This window comes from Oncorhynchus gorbuscha, linkage group LG01 (assembly GCF_021184085.1).
Source record: "Oncorhynchus gorbuscha isolate QuinsamMale2020 ecotype Even-year linkage group LG01, OgorEven_v1.0, whole genome shotgun sequence".
NCBI lineage: Eukaryota > Metazoa > Chordata > Actinopteri > Salmoniformes > Salmonidae > Oncorhynchus > Oncorhynchus gorbuscha.
This window is the reverse complement of record NC_060173.1, coordinates 15269231-15290093: the sequence shown is the minus strand read 5'-3', so window position 1 is coordinate 15290093 and position 20863 is coordinate 15269231. Positions and strand designations below refer to the sequence as shown.

The 20863-nt window shown below is 47.8% G+C and overlaps 1 protein-coding gene across 1 annotated transcript; it reads left to right on the top strand.

Moving 5' to 3' along the window:
• Positions 1–18654: 18654 nt before the first annotated feature.
• On the top strand, positions 18655–19239 carry LOC124039806 (keratin-associated protein 21-1-like). The gene has a single exon (XM_046356249.1). It carries the CDS (start codon positions 18655–18657, stop codon positions 19237–19239), a length of 585 nt encoding a protein of 194 aa, XP_046212205.1.
• The last annotated feature ends 1624 nt before the right edge of the window (positions 19240–20863 follow it).

Below are 20863 nucleotides of genomic sequence, written 5' to 3'. Positions count from 1 at the left end.
AAGACTCTGTTTTCGCCAAGTCGCTTTTGGGTCCTCATTCACCTGCATAACACTTGGAGTGTGGAATCAGATTGGTCGGACCAGCGTTGAACAGACCTCAGCGCGGGAGCTTCTTGTTTTAGTTTCTGTCTGTAGGCAGGGATCAACAAAATGGAGTCGTGGTCAGCTTTTCTGAAAGGAGGGCGGGGCAGGGCCTTATACGAGTCACGGAAGTTGGAATTGCAATGATCCAAGGTTTTTCCAGCCCTGGTCTTGTTTTCAGATTAGCCTTGTTAAAATCCCCAGCTACAATGAATGCAGCCTCCGGATATATGGATTCCAGTTTGCAAAGAGTCAAATAAAGTTCGTTCAGAGCCATCAATGTGTCTGCTTGGGGGGGAATATATACGGCTGTGAATATAATCGAAGAGAATTCCCTTGGTAGATAATGCGGTCGACATTTGATTGTGAGGAATTCTAAATCAGGTGAACAGAAGGACTTGAGTTCCTGTATGTTGTTGTGGCCACACCACGTCACGTTAACCATAAAGCATACGCCCCCGCCCTTCTTCTTACCAGAAAGATGTTTGTTTCTGTCGGCGTGATGCGTGGGGAAACCAGCTGGCTGCACCGTCTCCGATAGCGTTTCTCCAGTGAGCCATGTTTCCGTGAAGCAAAGAACGTTACAGTCTCTGATGTCTCTCTGGAATGCTACCCTTGCTCGAATTTCATCAACCTTGTTGTCAAGAGACTGGACATAGGCGAGGAGAATGCTAGGGAGTGGTGCACGATGTGCCCGTCTCCGGAGTCTGACCAGAAGAACGCTTCGTTTTCCCCTTTTTGGAAGTCGTTTTTTGGGGTCGTCGGCTGGGATCCATTCCGTTGTCCTGGGTGAAAGTCAGAACACAGGATCCGCTTCGTGAAAGTCATATTCTTGGTCGTACTAATGGTGAGTTGACGCTGCTCTTATGTTCAGTAGTTCTTCTCGACTGTATGTAATGAAACCTAAGATGACCTGGGGTACCAATGTAAGAAAAAAAACTGTATAGTTTCCTAGGAACGCGAAGCGAGGTGGCCATCTCTGTCGGCGCCGGAAATACAGTCAGTCTCTAACCTTAAAATTAGGGGTGACGTACTGTCCCATGAGTGACAGAAAACTGAGCCATTCATGACAGAAAACTGAGCCAATCAGGCACAACGCTCTGTATTATCTGCTGGCTTGCCCCATCTCCACAGAAAGCACTGAGCTAGGCTGAAACACCTTCATTTTGTAGCTGCCTTACTCAATAAAGCAAAAAAAAGAGACCGTGTTTGTATGCGGCTTTATTAACTCATACAAATGTATTTTTTACATTGTTTGCAAACTGATATGTAACACGGCTCTGCCCCACCTGCCCTGAATGACAGGTCACCACTGGAATGCACTAACTATAAGTCGCTCTGGATAAGAGCGTCTGCTAAATGACTCAAATGTAAAGGTTAGTAATCTACCATGATTAACAAAACTAAACTTATTTTTGGCTCAAAGAAATAGCCTGCAAACACCTTGGATTAACATCTCTACCTGAGTCACTATGAAGCATCCCCGAGCTGCCTCGGACAATCCTTTTTTTCTTTTTTTACATGGAGAGAGGCAGGGGAAGAGAAACAGAGTTGGAGTGAGGTGGAGAAAGAGGCAGGGAGAGAGGAAGAGAGGTAGCAGTGGTTGACAAAACGTGAGTTCCAACTGTGATGTGATTGTGAATCACCTCCTGTGTCTCTATTAGTTCCATGCGGAGAGCTTGGCTGAACAAGAGTTTAGATAGCCATTATCATCTCCATTTTAAAAGCGGGTTATAAATAACACATCACAGCGAAGTAGCGCCCACACACCCTTCAACAGATCTGGTGTTAGACCGGCCTCTTAGTCACTAATGTAACTAACGCTCCCATTCACTCCTTTTTTATTTTCACTTCTCTCTCTCTCGCTGTCTGTCTCTCTCTGTCTGCCTCTCTCTGTCTGCCTCTCTCTCTCTCTCTCTCTCTCTCTGTGTGTGTGTCTCTCACTGTCTGTCTCTCTCTGTCTGTCTCTCTCTGTCTGCCTCTCTCTCTCTCTCTGTGTGTGTCTCTCACTGTCTGTCTCTCTCTGTCTGTCTCTCTCTGTCTGCCTCTCTCTCTCTCTCTCTCTCTCTCTCTGTGTGTGTCTCTCACTGTCTGTCTCTCTCTCTCTCTCTCTCTCTCTCTCTGTGTGTCTCTCTCTGTCTGCCTCTCTCTCTCTCTCTCTCTCTCTCTCTCTCTCTCTCTCTCTCTCTCTCTCTCTCTCTCTCTCTCTCTCTCTCTCTCTGTGTGTGTCTCTCACTGTCTGTCTCTCTCTGTGTCATGCAGGTGAAAGAGGACCCAAAAGCGACTTAACAGAAGCAGAGTTTAATAATGTTCAAAACGGAATAACTGACATCCTCTAGAATTGTAGAGGGGAAAACAACTGGAGAAGCGGCCACAGACTGCAGGTCGCTTCGGGTAGGCGCAGGCCGTAGTCGACTGAGACACCTGCTCACACGCAGCGTCTGATGAAGGCACAAAACACGACAGAACAGGGTGATACACAATCACGGCAAAAAACACGACAGGACAGGGCGAAACGCAATCACAGCATGGAATATACAATATAAGGAACCGACGGCACAGGAACGGAACACAAAGGAATAAATAGGGACTCAAATCAGGGGAAAGGATCGGGAACAGGTGTGGGAAGACCAAATGATGATTAGGGGAATAGGAACAGCTGGGAGCAGGAACGGAACGATAGAGAGAAGAGAGAGCGAGAGAGTGAGAGAGGGAGGGGGAGAGAGAGGGCTAGAAGGAGGGAAAGAACCAAATAAGACCAGCAGAGGGAAACGAATAGAATGGGAAGCACAGGGACAAGACAAGACAATAAATGACAAACATGACAGTACCCCCCCACTCACCGAGCGCCTCCTGGCGCTCTCGAGGAGGAACACTGGCGGCAACGGAGGAAATCATAGATCAAACGGTCCAGCACGTCCCGAGAAAGAACCCAACTCCTCTCCTCAGGACCGTAACGAAAAACGATAAAAAGGGAAACTAGGGTACTACTCTAAAAAAAAAATGAGAACTAGGGACAGACTGAGACACAGCAAGGGCAGGGACAAGAACAGGAGAGATGCGATGGCAGGGAACAGACTGAGACCCAGCAAGACCAGGAGCAGAAGCAGAAAAAAATTACCAGACTTCTTCTGCGCGCAGTCTGAACACGCAGCCACGAAACGGCGCGTGTCACGCTCCTGAGTCGGCCACCAAAAGCGCTGGCGAATAGACGCAAGAGTGCCTCGAACACCGGGATGACCAGCTAACTTGGCAGAGTGAGCCCACTGAAGAACAGCCAGACGAGTGGAAACAGGAACGAAAAGGAGGTTACTAGGACAAGCGCGCGGCAACGCAGTGTGCGTGAGTGCTTGCTTAACCTGTCTTTCAATTCCCCAGACTGTCAACCCGACAACACGCCCATAAGGAAGAATCCCCTCGGGATCAGTAGAAGCCACAGAAGAACTAAACAGACGGGATAAGGCATCAGGCTTGGTGTTCTTGCTACCCGGACGGTAAGAAATCACAAACTCGAAACGAGCGAAAAACAACGCCCAACGAGCTTGACGGGCATTAAGTCGTTTGGCAGAACGGATGTACTCAAGGTTCTTATGGTCTGTCCAAACGACAAAAGGAACGGTCGCCCCCTCCAACCACTGTCGCCATTCGCCTAGGGCTAAGCGGATGGCGAGCAGTTCACGGTTACCCACATCATAGTTGCGCTCAGATGGCGACAGGCGATGAGAAAAATAAGCGCACGGATGAACCTTATCGTCAGACTGGAAGCGCTGGGATAGAATGGCTCCCACGCCTACCTCTGAAGGCCAACCTCGACAATGAATTGTCTAGTGACGTCAGGAGTAACGAGGATAGGAGCGGACGTAAAACGTTCTTTTAGAAGATCAAAAGCTCCCTGGGCGGAACCGGACCACTTAAAACACGTCTTGACAGAAGTAAGAGCTGTGAGAGGGGCAGCAACTTGACCGAAATTACGAATGAAACGCCGATAGAAATTAGCGAAACCTAAAAAGCGCTGCAACTCGACACGTGACCTTGGAACGGGCCAATCACTGACAGCTTGGACCTTAGCGGAATCCATCTGAATGCCTTCAGCGGAAATAACGGAACCGAGAAAAGTAACGGAGGAGACATGAAAAGAGCACTTCTCAGCCTTTACGTAGAGACAATTCTCTAAAAGGCGCTGTAGAACACGTCGAACGTGCTGAACATGAATCTCGAGTGACGGAGAAAAAATCAGGATATCGTCAAGATAGACAAAAACAAAAATGTTCAGCATGTCTCTCAGAACATCATTAACTAATGCCTGAAAACAGCTGGCGCATTGGCGAGACCGAACGGCAGAACCCGGTACTCAAAATGCCCTAACGGAGTGTTCGTTTTCCACTGTCCCCCTCTCTGATGCGCACGAGATGGTAAGCGTTACGAAGGTCCAACTTAGTAAAGCACCTGGCTCCCTGCAGAATCTCGAAGGCTGATGACATAAGGGGAAGCGGATAACGATTCTTAACCGTTATGTCATTCAGCCCTCGATAATCCACGCAGGGGCGCAGAGTACCGTCCTTCTTCTTAACAAAAAGAACCCCGCCCCGGCCGGAGAAGAAGAAGGCACTATGGTACCGGCGTCAAGAGACACAGACAAATAATCCTCGAGAGCCTTACGTTCGGGAGCCGACAGAGAGTATAGTCTACCTCGAGGAGGCGTGGTCCCTGGAAGGAGATCAATACTACAATCATACGACCGGTGAGGAGGAAGGGAGTTGGCTCGGGACCGACTGAAGACCGTGCGCAGATCATGATATTCCTCCGGCACTCCTGTCAAATCGCCAGGTTCCTCCTGAGAAGTAGGGAGAGAAGAAACGGGAGGGATGGCAGACATTAAACACTTCACATGACAAGAAACGTTCCAGGATAGGATAGAATTACTAGACCAATTAATAGAAGGATTATGACATACTAGCCAGGGATGACCCAAAACAACAGGTGTAAACGGTGAACGGAAAATCAAAAAAGAAATAGTCTCACTGTGGTTACCAGATACTGTGAGAGTTAAAGGTAGTGTCTCAAATTTAATACTGGGAAGATGACTACCATCTAAGGCAAACATGGGCGTAGGCTTGTCTAACGGTCTGAAAGGAATGTTATGTTTCCGAACCCATGCTTCGTCCATGAAACAACCCTCAGCCCCAGAGTCAATCAAGGCACTGCATGTAGCACCCGAACCGGTCCAGCGTAGATGGACCGACATAGTAGTACAAGATCTAGATGAAGGGACCTGAGTAGTAGCGCTCACCAGTAGCCCTCCGCTTACTGATGGGCTCTGGCCTCTTACTGGACATGAATTAACAAAATGTCCAGCAACTCCGCAATAGAGGCACAGGCGGTTGGTGATCCTCCGTTCCTCTCCTTAGTCGAGATGCGAATCCCTCCCAGCTGCATGGGCTCAGTCTCAAAGCCAGAGGAGGGAGATGGTTGCGATGCGGAGCAGGGAAACACCGTTGATGCGAGCTCTCTTCCACGAGCCCGGTGACGAAGATCTACCCGTCGTTCTATGCGGATGGCGAGAGCAATCAAAGAGTCCACATCTGAAGGAACCTCCCGGGAGAGAATCTCATCCTTAACCACTGCGTGGAGTCCCTCCAGAAAACGAGCGAGCAGCGCCGGCTCGTTCCACTCACTAGAGGCAGCAAGAGTGCGAAACTCAATGGAATAATCCGTTATGGACCGTTCACCTTGGCATAAGGAAGCCAGGGCCCTAGAAGCCTCCCCACCAAAAACTGAACGGTCAAAAACCCGAATCATCTCCTCTTTAAAGTTCTGGAATTTGTTAGAGCAATCAGCCCTTGCCTCCCAGATAGCTGTGCCCCATTCTCGAGCCCGGCCAGTAAGGAGTGAAATGACGTAAGCAACCCGAGCTCTCTCTAGAGTATGTGTTGGGTTGGAGAGAGAACACAATCTCACACTGCGTGAGAAAGGAGCGGCACTCAGTGGGCTGCCCGGAGTAGCAAGGTGGGTTATTAACCCTAGGTTCTGGAGGCTCGGCAGGCCAGGAAGTAACAGGTGGCACGAGACGTAGACTCTGGAACTGTCCAGAGAGGTCGGAAACCTGAGCAGCCAGGTTTTCCACGGCCTGGCGAGCAGCAGACAATTCCTGCTCGTGTCTGCCGAGCATGGCTCCTTGGATCTTGACGGCAGTGTAAACAGCGTCTGAAGTCGCTGGGTCCATTCCTTGGTCGGTTCCTTCTGTCATGCAGGTGAAAGAGGACCCAAAAGCGACTTAACAGAAGCAGAGTTTAATAATGTTCAAAACGGAATAACTGACATCCTCTAGAATTGTAGAGGGGAAAACAACTGGAGAAGCGGCCACAGACTGCAGGTCGCTTCGGGTAGGCGCAGGCCGTAGTCGACTGAGACACCTGCTCACACGCAGCGTCTGATGAAGGCACAAAACACGACAGAACAGGGTGATACACAATCACGGCAAAAAACACGACAGGACAGGGCGAAACGCAATCACAGCATGGAATATACAATATAAGGAACCGACGGCACAGGAACGGAACACAAAGGAATAAATAGGGACTCAAATCAGGGGAAAGGATCGGGAACAGGTGTGGGAAGACCAAATGATGATTAGGGGAATAGGAACAGCTGGGAGCAGGAACGGAACGATAGAGAGAAGAGAGAGCGAGAGAGTGAGAGAGGGAGGGGGAGAGAGAGGGCTAGAAGGAGGGAAAGAACCAAATAAGACCAGCAGAGGGAAACGAATAGAATGGGAAGCACAGGGACAAGACAAGACAATAAATGACAAACATGACACTCTGTCTGTCTCTCTCTGTCTGCCTCTCTCTCTCTCTCTCTCTGTGTGTGTCTCTCACTGTCTGTCTCTCTCTGTCTGTCTCTCTCTGTCTGCCTCCCTCTCTCCCTGTGTGTGTCTCTCGCTGTCTGCCTCTCTCGCTCTCTCTCTCTCTCCGTGTGTGTGTCTCTCGCTGTCTGTCTCTGTCTGCCTCTCTCTCTCTCTCTTTCTCTCTCTCTGTGTGTGTCTCTCGCTGTCTGACTCTCTCTCTGTGTGTGTCTCTCGCTGTCTGTCTCTCTCTGTCTGCCTCTCTCTCTCTCTCTTTCTCTCTGTGTGTGTGTCTCTCTCTGTGTGTGTCTCTGTCTCATCTTGTTTCTTCCAATGACTCTCTGTTTCCATCTACAGTGCCATTTATTTCTGTCTTCCCATATTTTCTCTGTCTTCAGCAATCCATTTATCTTTCCCACCCTCAATCTTTCTATCCTTTCCTCCATCTTTCTCTTTCTTTATCTCTTCATATGCTATTTTGATAGAAATCCATGCTGGTGCCAATCTCAGTGTCAAAATCTGTCTGTCTCTGTCAGTCTGTCTTTCTTTCTGTGTGTCTATCTGTCATTTCAGTCCGCCCACTCCAGGCCGTTGGCATGGTGATGAACAGGAACAGGAAGTAAGTGGTTAGGGCAGTCAGACTCAGGCTGCAGTCCAAACGCAATATTTTTTTATACCCTTAGCCCTCACACTAGCCACTTTCCATCGGGGGAATCTCAGTCGAAACTGGATGCAGCTTGACTGCCATCTTAAGTGGTGGTCCAATTCACAAACGTTGCCACCTCAGCCCTTGATTTATTTAGAGGGAACGAGTGAACAATTCAATTCAAATTGTAGTCACGTTTCAAACTCCGGTGGCTGCGAAGTGTCAAATTCAATCAACAAGGCTGCATTTTTGGCATTTGAGACAAAATTACGACACTAGCTTTCTAGTTAGCTAAACAATATGTATAGATGACATTGATTTTACCATTGGAAAATAGGAATGACGCTCAGACTTATAGTGAGGAGCCTAAAAAGCGTAGCTAGCTGGCTTCATAAACATATTTTTTTGTAATTATGAAATGTATTGGAATAAATTACCAAACTATAAAACTAGCTAGCCAGATATAGGTAACTGTAGCTAGCTATCTGACAGGAGAGCTAGCTATGTTTCCTTGCTAGGTACATCAATAGCAAAATTAGGCAAACTATCCCTCGCTTTGACAAGGGACATTTAAGGTACACTCAGATGTGACAATGTAAAACATAATTCAAGGGCTGATGGTTTAGGGCTGATGGCTGTCTAATTCGCATTTGGAGCGGAGCCTTAGGAAAATATGTTTTGCTGCAATATTTTGACTCACCACACTGTGTAGTTGCTATGCCAACAGTAAAGAAACAAACATCAAATCAGAATTCTTAATGTGTGCACACCAGGGATTTGATACTTACCTATGTTTTTCTGATGAATATCTGCACTCATGTTACAACACAGTAACATCCTTAGCCCTCCTTCCACCCCCACATATCCTCACATGTACTCACATGAATAAGGCTGCCTTACACAGTACAATTCCCTGTGTAAGGCGAGAGCTGAGGAAAGGCAGCCTCAGTTATATGAATTCCCATTAATGAATAGTGGGGCCACTCTGGATGCTGGAGCAGAGGAGGTTGATAAGGACTGGGGGCTGATGGAGTCTTTTAAATATTTCAGTGTCTGTAATGTAATGTTTTCACACTTTCTCTGTAGAGCTGGGCCTGAGAACAGATGCCCTCTCACCTCTCTCATACTTTTACCCTCTCTCTCTCTCTCTCTCTCTCTCTCTCTCTCTCTCTCTCTCTCTCTCTCTCTCTTTATTTCATTTTTTTTTTAATCCTCAAATGTCAGTTTTTTCTTACAGGCTGATACGCATGAGCATGGTGGTACATGATTTAATTATCTCTCTCTTTCTCTCTCTTTCTCACTCTCATTCCCCTCCTGCTCTGACACTTCGTGTTTTGTTTAGTTTATGAAAGCAACGTTTTAGATCAGTAGAGAAAAGGCTGTGAAAGCAACGTTTTAGATCAGTAGAGAAAAGGCTGTGAAAGCAAAGTTTGGTTTAACCAAAGCCTTGATACTTTCTAGTCCACCAAGCGATGGATGGAGGATGGAGGGTACTGCTCAAATGGATGACTTATGCTCCAAAAGCAGCATTTCACCCATCCAATATTTACTTAGGATTAGGGTTAGGGTTAGGGGTTAGGGGTTAGGGTTAGGGGTTAGGGGTTAGGGTTCGGGTTAGGGGTTAGGGTTAGGGTTAGGGTTTGGGTTTGGGTTTGGGTTTGGGTTTGGGTTTGGGTTTGGGTTAGGGTTAGGGGTTAGGGTTAGGGTTAGGGGTTAGGGTTAGGGTTAGGGTTAGGGTTAGGGTTAGGGTTAGGGTTAGGGGTTAGGGTTAGGGGTTAGGGTTAGGATGGCGAGACGCTGTTCCTCCTACAGAAGAGAAACAACTTGGGGAAAAACAGGTAAACTTTGAACAACATATTTGCAATGTAAAGTAGAAGGGGCATGGTCTGACATGTTAAAGTTAGGCTTTGATTCCTGTGTCTTTCCCTAATGGAAAATGGCATCCAATTTCCTACACAGTGCACTGACCAGAGCCCAATGAGTATACAAAACATTAAGAACACCTGCTCTTCCCATGACATACACTGACCAGGTGAATCCAGGTGAAAGCTTTGATCCCTTATTGATGTCACTTGTTAAATCCACTTCAATCAGTGGAGACATGTTAAATAAGGATTTTTAAGCCTTGTGACAATTGAGACATGAATTGTGTGTGTATGCCATTCAGAGGGTGAATGGGCAAGCCAACAGATTTAAGTGCCTTTGAAATGTGTATGGTAGTAGGAGCCAGGTGTACCAATTTGTGTCAAAAACTGCAATGCTGCTGGGTTTTTCACGCTCAACAGTTTCCTGTGTGTATCAAAAATGATCCACCACCCAAAGGACATCCAGCCAGCTTGACACAACTTTGGGAAGCATTGGAGTCAACATGGGCCAGCATCATTGTGAAACGCTAGAGCATGCCTAGCGTAGGGGGGTGTAACTCGATATTAGGAAGGTGTACGTGGAATAGGATTCAATTTCAGACTCAACTCCTCTGTGGGCCTCTGGGTTCTCTGTATGGGATTGACACAGAGGTGAAAGCTAAGAACAGGAAGCATCCTGAAATCAATATCGCCATTGTGTCAAGCACTCGCCTCTCTCTCTCTCTCTCTCTTCCGCCTGAATCCAGACATGTTAAACTGCTATCCTACGGCTAAACGCCGCATCCTACGGCTAAACGCTGACAGACAGAAAGAGGCCTCTCTCGGATAACATGTTGGTTACAGTGACATGAAAAAGAAGCATTGGTTTATTCATAGGGATCTCTTTTTGACAGGGATTATTGATGCCAGGGTACATGTCCCAGCCTGTATTGTGTGAAGAAACGTTTCATTTCACTATAGATCGAGTCAGGGGGATATTGAAATAGAGTTACATGTGAATGCATATTCTCCAGATGACGCTATCAAATCACATCCGGTAAAAGGAAATATGTGGGCTGATCCATCTGTTGCTCTAAGCAAAGATTTTATTGACTTGTTTTTTATGTGCTGGATGGATAAAACTTGATTGAATTGAACTTTTATAACTGATGTTTTTCTGTTCAACTACTAAAATGCCATCTGCTATTATCAAACTGTTTATCAGTTAAGTTAGTGGAGTCCAAAATCTTGCTACAGTCAGTGTTTCCGAAGAGAACCTCTCAAACTAAGGGACGAACAAACTCACTGCTGTAGACTCTAGGATTGCTGCACAAAACAATCTCCCTGGGTATTGCTGTTCTGGTCACCATGAAACCCGACCTAGGCCATATTATTTCCCAATCCTTTTTACGCCCTCTTTACGCCCTCTCCCCAACTTCCCCTCCTTTGGCCCTGGAGACTGAAAGTAATGCCTGTGTAAACACCCTCACTCCTTCATCTACCCTTACCTCCCTCTTACCTCTCACCATACCTTTCATCCCTCTTTGTGCTGATTTTGACCAGTGACACACTCTGTCCCCCCCCCCATGTCTTCTCTCACCCTGGAATGCAGACGGCCCCTGCTAAATTGACCACCACCTGCACAGTCATGACCCCTTCCCACCACCCCTTCCATCCCCACCCTCTCACAATACATTGGTGTTAAATTGCCTTGAGCCTTTGTTCAACCCACCCCAAATGGACTCTGAGGAGTTAGCTGGATATGGTGGCGATGGATAGAGTTGAGTTTCCATTGTTTTCCCGGCGGGAGAGGTGAAGAAGCAAAGGGCCTAGCAAAGTTAACTACATTAGCTTGCTGTTGCTGCTTTGTGGAAGGCCGTCATTGTAAAATAAGAAGAAGTTCTTAACTGACTTGCCAAGTTAAATAAAGGTTAAATAAAAAATAGAATGGTGGGCTTGCCTCAGTGGAGCTAGCATTAGCCTAGCACTAGCCATGTTAGCCTGCTGTTGCTTTATGGTGGGCTGGCCTTAGAGGAGCTAGCATTAGCCTAGCATTTGCCACATTAGCCTGCTGTTGCTTTATGATGGGCTGGCCTCCTCAGCTTTCACATTCAAACCTGCTTCCTCCAAGAAAGGAAAACAATGAGAGAGAACCAACCAGACCTCAAGCTGAGCCTGAAAATTGAATTGTTTGCAAGACATAGTACAAATGTAATTTCTCCCTCCCTCTTATTTATTTATTTTGCTCTCCACTTTTTGGTTGTGCTCGTTTGAGGTCACTGCGGGGTCTGTGGGGCTCTATCTTGCTGTGGGGGGCTGTTCTCTCACTCCTGCCATGCATTAATGTGACCTTCACTGCACCGCTGTGACAATGGCCTTTAGGAAAAATATATATATTTGAAACCAATTCCATAGTTATCCTTTTTATAATGCCCCTGTTGTGATGTCTTGGATCTGCTACAACTTTCACCAAGAGCTTGTACAATTTCTTTAAATTACCTTTTTATAAGTTCTATTTGGGTTTTTAATGTCTTATTCATACGAATTTGATCAAATCCATCCATAGGGTTTTACCAATTTGACACAGATAGGGAGGGAGGGAGGGAGGGAGGGAGGGAGGGAAAGACAGAGAGACAGAAAGGGAGGGAGGGAGAGAAAGAGAGACAGAGAGGGAGGGATAGAAAGAGAGGTAGGGAGGGAGGGATAGAGAGACAGAGAGAGAGGGAGGGAGGGATAGAGAGAGAGGTAGGGAGGGAGGGATAGAGAGACAGACCGAGAGGGAGGGAGGGATAGAGAGAGAGGTAGGGAGGGAGGGATAGAGAGAGAGGTAGGGAGGGAGGGATAGAGAGACAGAGCGAGGGAGCGAGGGAGGGATAGAGAGACGGAGAGAGAGGGAGGGAGGGATAGAGAGAGAGGTAGGGAGGGAGGGATAGAGAGAGAGGTAGGGAGGGAGGGATAGAGAGAGAGGTAGGGAGGGAGGGATAGAGAGACAGAGAGAGAGGGAGGGAGGTATAGAGAGACAGAGCGAAGGAGGGATAGAGAGACAGAGAGAGAGGGAGTGAGGGATAGAGAGACAGAGCGAAGGAGGGATAGAGAGACAGAGAGAGAGGGAGGGAGGGATAGAGAGACAGAGCGAAGGAGGGATAGAGAGACAGAGAGAGAGGGAGTGAGGGATAAAGAGACAGAGTGAAGGAGGGATAGAGAGACAGAGAGAGAGGGAGGGAGGGATAGAGAGACAGAGCGAAGGAGGGATAGAGAGACAGAGCGAAGGAGGGATAGAGAGACAGAGCGAGGGAGGGATAGAGAGACAGAGAGAGAGGGAGGGAGGGATAGAGAGACAGATCAAAGGAGGGATAGAGAGAGAGGTAGGGAGTGAGGGATAGAGAGACAGAGCGAGGGAGGGATAGAGAGACAGAGCGAGGGAGGGATAGAGAGACAGAGAGAGAGGGAGGGAGGGATAGAAAGAGAGGTAGGGAGGGATAGAGAGACAGAGAGGGAGGGAGGGATAGAGACAGAGCGAGGGAGGGATAGAGAGACAGAGAGAGAGGGAGGGAGGGATAGAAAGAGAGGTAGGGAGGGATAGAGAGACAGAGCGAAAGGGAAGGAGGGAGGGGGGGATAGAGAGACAGGGAGTGAGGGATAGAGAGGGAGGGAGGGATAGAGGTATATAAAACACCTGTTTTAGGGATCCAACGACGCCCTTTCTCCCCTAAAAAATTATATTGCCTTATACTTCCCTTGTTTCACTCCTCTCGCCTGCAGCTCCATAAACCCCCCCCCGCCCCCTCTTCCCCTCACGGCGGGTAACACTGAACTGTTAGAGACAGCTGCATTTTAACTGGCCCTGGATGTTGGATTGTGCCAATGGAGAAAGGGATGACGAAAGGAAGTGGGAGAAGATCAATTCCTTCCAAAATAGTAAGGGACAGTTTGTGAGAGAGGTCAGCAGGTCAATGTTGTTGTACCCGTGGCCGGGGGACAAGTCACCCCCCCCCCCCAACCATCCAGTCCCGGACACAGCCATGTCACAAGGCATAAGAACATACTGATGTGTTTGTGTAGATGGCTTACTTTAAACAGAACATACAGTATCTGCTTGAGTAAAATAATTCAATGACTAATACTAGGGGCCATCTAAAGTCAGTTCGGTATGGGAACTTGGGTTCTATGAACATGGGCATGTTGGGTAACAGGAACGGAGCAACCTGGGTTCATTTTGTCATCAGAGGGGGGGTTGGTGGTTGGTTCACTCTCAATAACCCAGGTCTGGCTAGCCTCCAGCCGCAGGCTATCGATCTGCACAAAGGGTTTATGGGGCCCAGGAACAGGTCGGACCCATGGAGAATGGAGAGAATGGATGAAAGGAGGAAGGAGGAGTGGGGGGTAGTAACGGACGAGTGCCCCCACCTCTTTTTAGGGGGCAGATTTCACGCTGTCTGAGAAGGGAAGGGAAGGAGGGAGGGAGCACATTGAGTATATCTGAGGGGTATAGGAGGGGGTGGACCCGTCATTGAAATGTATTGGTGTTGGTGGTGAGCGGTGAGGCGATGGTGATGGTGGTGTTGAGGTGGTGGTGGGATTAGTGGTAGACAAAGGGGGCAGTAATCCCTTTTTCCTTCCCCCCCTTCTGTCACTTTCCCACCACCAAAATCCTATCCCCTAGGAGGGCTGTTGTTTTCTCCTACCTATTTGTCTTGTTTGTCATATGTAACTGTGGATGTTAGGTGGATGTAGATAATAGATAGAGGGCTAGAGAGCAGGACAAGGGAAGTTATGGGGTGATGTGCGTTTCATAAGCCCCAGAAAGTGGGTGTATGGAGGGCTAAGTGGATAACATTATAAGCGGTATTAAATGTTTTGTAGTGGCCCTCTAGGACTATCGTGTTGGGTGCTCATGGGGAAAGTATGGGGTTACCGTTAGTTCCGATCTGATAGGCCACTAGGCCTGGGTTACGGCCAATACAGTATATAAGGATGGTGGAGTGTTTGTGTGTGTGTGTGCGCGAGCGAGCATACTCGTCTGCTTCTGCGTGTGTGGGAAAAGGTGTGGAAAGCTGGGTGGCTGTGGAGGGGTCATAAAAGGACGTGGGGGTCAGGGGTCAGGGGTCAGGGACTTCCTGCAGGATGTAAAGGGTGTTTCTGCTCTCGTCCCCATTCACCCTGCTGCTGGTGGAACAGAGTGGTCACCACCCGGTCACAGAGGTCACCTCTAATGTGACAGACAGAGAGAGAGAGATAGAGTTGGGAAAGTTGAGAGAGAGGAGGGAGATGGAAAGATACATGTGGTCAACCCTCTGTTGTTGTTGAAAGCCTTGAAACAAACACAATTGTAAAGAGTACGGTGGCCAGTCAAGAGCAGTTTATGAAACGGAGGAAATGGACACCTTTGAAAGTATTATCTAAACTTTCCTCAACACCTGCAGACGCACCAATGCATGCACACCATGCCACACACAGGTCCAACAGTCCTGCCCCTTACGTCCCAACCCTTCCGTGTCTTCCCCCCACCCCTGATCCAACCCTCTCAACCTCAGGCTTCAAATCAAATGTTATTGGTCACATACAGTACATGTGTATAGCAGATGTTATTGCGGGTGTAGGAAAATGCATGTGTTTCTAGCTCCAACAGTGCAGTAATACCTAACAAGTAATATCTAACAATTTCACAACATATATCCAATACACACAAATTTAAGTAAAGGACTGGAATTAAGAATATATAAATATTTGGACGAGCAATGTCAGAGCGGCATAGACTAAGATACAGTAGAATAGAATAGAATACAGTATATACATATGAGATAAGTAATGCAAAATATGTCAACATTATTAAAGTGACTAGTGTTCGGGTGGTTGCTGTCCTTGATGATCTTTTTGGCCCTCCTGTGATATCGGATGCCGTAGCTGTCCTGGAGGGAAAGTAGTTTGCCACCGGAGATGTGTTGGTCAGACCGCACCTCCTTCTGGAGAGCCTTGCGGTTACGGGCGGTGCAGTTAACGTACCAGACGGTGATACAGCCCAACAGGATGCTCTCAATTGTGCATCTGTAAAAGTTTGTGAGGGTTTTAGGTGCCAAGGTTATTTTCCTGGCACCACACTCCGAGAGCCCTCACCTCCTCCTCGTAGGCTGTCTCGTCATTGTTGGTAATCAAGCCTACTACTGTTGTGTTGTCTGCAAACCTGATGATTGAGTTGGAGGCGTGCGTGGCCACGCAGTCATGGGTGAACAGGGATTACAGGAGGGGGCTGAGCACGCACCCTTGTGGGGCCCCAGTGGTTGAGGATCAGCGATGTGGAGGTGGTGTTTCCTACCTTCACCACCTGGGGGCGGCCCGTCAGGAAGTCCAGGACCCAGTTGCACAGGCTGGGGTTTAGACCCAGGGCCTCGAGCTTAATGATGAGCTTGGAGGGTACTATGGTGTTGAATGCTGAGCTATAGTCAATGAACAGCATTCTTACATAGGTATTCCTCTTGTCCAGATTGGATAGGACAGGGTGCAGCACAATACCGATTGCATTGTCTCTGGACCTATTGGGGCGGTAAGCAAATTGAAGTGGGTCTAGGGTGACAGGTAAGGTAGAGGTGATATGATCCTTGACTAGTCTCTCAAAGCACTTCATAATGACAGAAGTGAGAGCTATGGGGCGATAGTCATTTAGTTCAGTTATCTTTGCTTTCTTGGGTACAGGAACATTGGTGGCCATCTTGAAGCATGTGGGGACAGCAGACTGAGATAGGGAGAGATTGAATATGTCCATAAACACACCAGCCACCACCGCTTCCGAGTATATTACTCGATAATGTTCAGTCTCTGGATAATAAAGTTGACGAGCGCAATTATAAAGATCAAATGAGGATGCTAAGGTGGCCAGGTGAGGCCGAGAAAATAATTCTAAGAGAACAACATGTTAGAAAGAGGACACACAATCACACCTCCAGTCGTTGGGGTCAGAAGTCAGCTAATGTATAGTATGTCAATGTGCTAGTATGTTTGTGTGACTTGTGCTTTCTCTGCTTAAACAGGTTTTATGTGAGTACAGAGGGGGAAAGGCGGAGGAGGGGGAAGAGAGGAAGAGAAGATGAAGAAGTGGTGAAGATGAGGTTGACGGGGGTTAGGAGAAGGAATGTTCAGAGCGTAGGTGGACCGACAGGTTGTTGATGTTCTGCTGTAAGGTATGCCAGCTGCCAAGACTCCTATCTCACCATCTGGAGTTCACTCCTAGGGCAGAGGTTAGAGGTGTTGAAGAGTGGAGTAGAGAGTACACCCTCCCCACCCCATCCCACCCCCCCTCTCCCTGGCTCTCACCCTGACTGACACACAGGCACGCATGCGGAGACACTCCATTCTGACGTGTAGTAGAGAATACACCCTCCCCACCCCATCCCACCCCCCTCTCCCTGGCTCTCACCCTGACTGACACACAGGCACGCATGCGGAGACACTCCATTCTGACGTGTAGTAGAGAGTACACCCTCCCCACCCCATCCCACCCCCCCCCTCTCCCTGGCTCTCACCCTGACTGACACACAGGCACGCATGCGGAGACACTCCATTCTGACGTGTAGTAGAGAGTACACCCTCCCCACCCCATCCCACCCCCTCTCCCTGGCTCTCACCCTGACTGACACACAGGCACGCATGCGGAGACACTCCATTCTGACGTGTAGTAGAGAATACACCCTCCCCACCCCATCCCACCCCCTCTCCCTGGCTCTCACCCTGACTGACACACAGGCACGCATGCGGAGACACTCCATTCTGACGTGTAGTAGAGAGTACACCCTCCCCACCCCATCCCACCCCCCCCCCCTCTCCCTGGCTCTCACCCTGACTGACACACAGGCACGCATGCGGAGACACTCCATTCTGACGTGTAGTAGAGAGTACACCCTCCCCACCCCATCCCACCCCCTCTCCCTGGCTCTCACCCTGACTGACACACAGGCACGCATGCGGAGACACTCCATTCTGACGTGTAGTAGAGAGTACACCCTCCCCACCCCATCCCACCCCCCCCTCTCCCTGGCTCTCACCCTGACTGACACACAGGCACGCATGCGGAGACACTCCATTCTGACGTGTAGTAGAGAGTACACCCTCCCCACCCCATCCCACCCCCCCTCTCCCTGGCTCTCACCCTGACTGACACACAGGCACGCATGCGGAGTCACTCCATTCTGACGTGTAGTAGAGAGTACACCCTCCCCACCCCATCCCACCCCCTCTCCCTGGCTCTCACCCTGACTGACACACAGGCACGCATGCGGAGACACTCCATTCTGACGTGTAGTAGAGAGTACACCCTCCCCACCCCATCCCACCCCCTCTCCCTGGCTCTCACCCTGACTGACACACAGGCACGCATGCGGAGACACTCCATTCTGACGTGTAGTAGAGAGTACACCCTCCCCACCCCATCCCACCCCCCCTCTCCCTGGCTCTCACCCTGACTGACACACAGGCACGCATGCGGAGACACTCCATTCTGACGTGTAGTAGAGAGTACACCCTCCCCACCCCATCCCACCCCCCCCTCTCCCTGGCTCTCACCCTGACTGACACACAGGCACGCATGCGGAGACACTCCATTCTGACGTGTAGTAGAGAGTACACCCTCCATATGACAGAGACATACACACAGTTTGTTTGTTTAGGGCAGCAGCCAACCAACAATTCCTCTTGTAAGAGCCTCGTCACACTTCGGCTACACAGATGACTCAAATGTAAACGTGCGTACTTGTTACATCTCCACCGCTACCACCCGAGGTTGAGCACGAGATTCGCCCGACAGTTACCCCCCTTGAAGCAGGGCAGTGTAAACAGAATAGTCTCGTTGAGCCAACACTCTTACAGTATATATGTTAATAGTAGAGCAATGTTTTTGAAATAGCTGAAATGTATAGACATTTTCGTAATATTTGAGGCCCGTTTTATAGAGTTTTTACCTGAAATTGCAGTAACAGCCTGTTACATTCTGAAATTGACTCAATAGCTGCCAGCTGCCCCGAACCACATAAAACTATGGAAGTCCATCCCCACCACCAAAAACGTCAAATGTAAATCATTCAAATATGATATGTTTTCTAATATTGTGTGGAGATTTCAGAGGTAGCAGAAGTCCCAGAGTGATGGGGGAGAAATTGTTTTTCTGATCTGGTAGTAAGCTAAACGAACCAACTCCGGACCCTAGCATATGACAAATTAATTAATCAGCTGTAAAAAATAAAATAAAATGACATATGGGCTATGATGTGAGCTATGATGTGGTCTATGATGTGGGCTATGATGTGAGCTATGATGTGGGCTATGATGTGAGCTATGATGTGGGCTATGATGTGAGCTATGATGTGGGCTATGATATGGGCTATGATGTGGGCTATGATGTGGGCTATGATGTGAGCTATGATGTGGGCTATGATATAGGCTATAATGTGGGCTATGCTATAGGCTATAATGTGTGCTATGATATGGGCTATGGTGTGGGCTATGATGTGGGCTATGATGTGGGCTATGATGTGGGCTATGATGTGGGCTATGATGTGGGCTATGATATGGGCTATGATGTGGGCTATGATGTGGGCTATGATATGGGCTGTGATGTGGGCTATGATATGAGCTATGGTATAGGCTATGATGTGGGCTATGATGTGGGCTATGATGTGGGCTATGATGTGGGCTATGATATGGGCTATGATGTGGGCTATGATGTGGGCTATGATGTGGGCTATGATATAGGCTATAATGTGTGCTATGATATGGGCTATGATGTGAGCTATGATGTGGGCTATGATGTGGACTATGATGTGACCCCATTATTTTTCTAATCAGGTCATATGGTTTAAATATAAAACTCCTGGAAACCTCCTGGCCCCAGGGAGGATGAAAACATGAAAACCCTTTACACAGGCAAGAGACAACAATTGCGACAGACCAATAAAAGGAACAGGCCTGAGCTCTCAGTGTGCAGCGCTGTATCGCATAGTCCTATACATCTGTAATTCAAAAGATACTCATACAGCATGTGATATCTATTTTGTTGATTGATTAATTCCAGTCAATAATTTGTGATTAAAAAGGCCTAGGTAGTCTAACCACCCGAAGTTTGAATATAAACCAAGTTTGATCAAATTCCCATTTCCTCAGAACACAAATAAATGGGCCTATTTTAGGCTATAACTACATAGCTTAAGCTATAAAAACGTGACATTACATTTCCCCTGGCCCAGATGGGATCGGAGGGCATAGGTTTCTCTAGGCTACCTGCAACTGTGGTTGTTATCAGTAGGCTACAGTTGATCAGACTGAAGCACAGACTAATTGTACAGGTTGACAAATCATGAGGCATTTTATTAAAATACATTTGGTGGCGGGTATGGGCTTCCATATAAAAACAGCTCATCGCAGTCAATTCACTTATATCCACGTTTTCAGTTGCAATTTTCTTTTACCACATGTAATGATTTGCAATGTTGTAAGATAGGCCTACTGTACTTGATATATTGGTATGAGAGGGTTAAATGAGAGGGTTAATCGTACATGTTTGATAGGATAACGTTACTTGGTGAAGACATGCTTTTAGCAACGCTGTGCTTTTGTCTTGAAGCTAAAATGTAATAAGTGTAGACTACAGACGAGAAAATAATTCCTTTAACTGTCCACACATGCTTGTGAATTGTTGCATTATTCAAGAGTGTAATATGGTTTGGTTGCATTATTCAATAGCCTAGTGTAATATGGTTTAGAATAAATGTTTTGTCATTGTTGAATAGCTTGTGCTTACTGGCTAGTGGTTACTGTGATATTTATGGTCACTTTGAGCTGCGGGTCAAGAATGTCACGTTGCCAGCCACAACGAAAGGTATACATTTATTTTGCTACTCTGTTCCTCAGACTCTCCTTCATATCTCGTAGTGGGAATAGGGCCTAAGGGTCAGTTGAGGGACAAGGCTCTGCTCTGTATGACAGCCTTACAGTAATAGATTACCACTTTAGGAAGTCAGGGTTCTGCTGGTCTGTCTGACAGCCTTACAGTAATAGATTACCACTTTAGGAAGTCAGGGTTCTGCTGGTCTGTATGACAGCCTTACAGTAATAGATTACCACTTTAGGAAGTCAGGGTTCTGCTGGTCTGTATGACAGCCTTACAGTAATAGATTACCACTTTAGGAAGTCAGGGTTCTGCTGGTCTGTATGACAGCCTTACAGTAATAGATTACCACTTTAGGAAGTCAGGGTTCTGCTGGTCTGTATGACAGCCTTACAGTAATAGATTACCACTTTAGGAAGTCAGGGTTCTGCTGGTCTGTATGACAGCCTTACAGTAATAGATTACCACTTTAGGAAGTCAGGGTTCTGCTGGTCTGTATGACAGCCTTACAGTAATAGATTACCACTTTAGGAAGTCAGGGTTCTGCTGGTCTGTATGACAGCCTTACAGTAATAGATTAC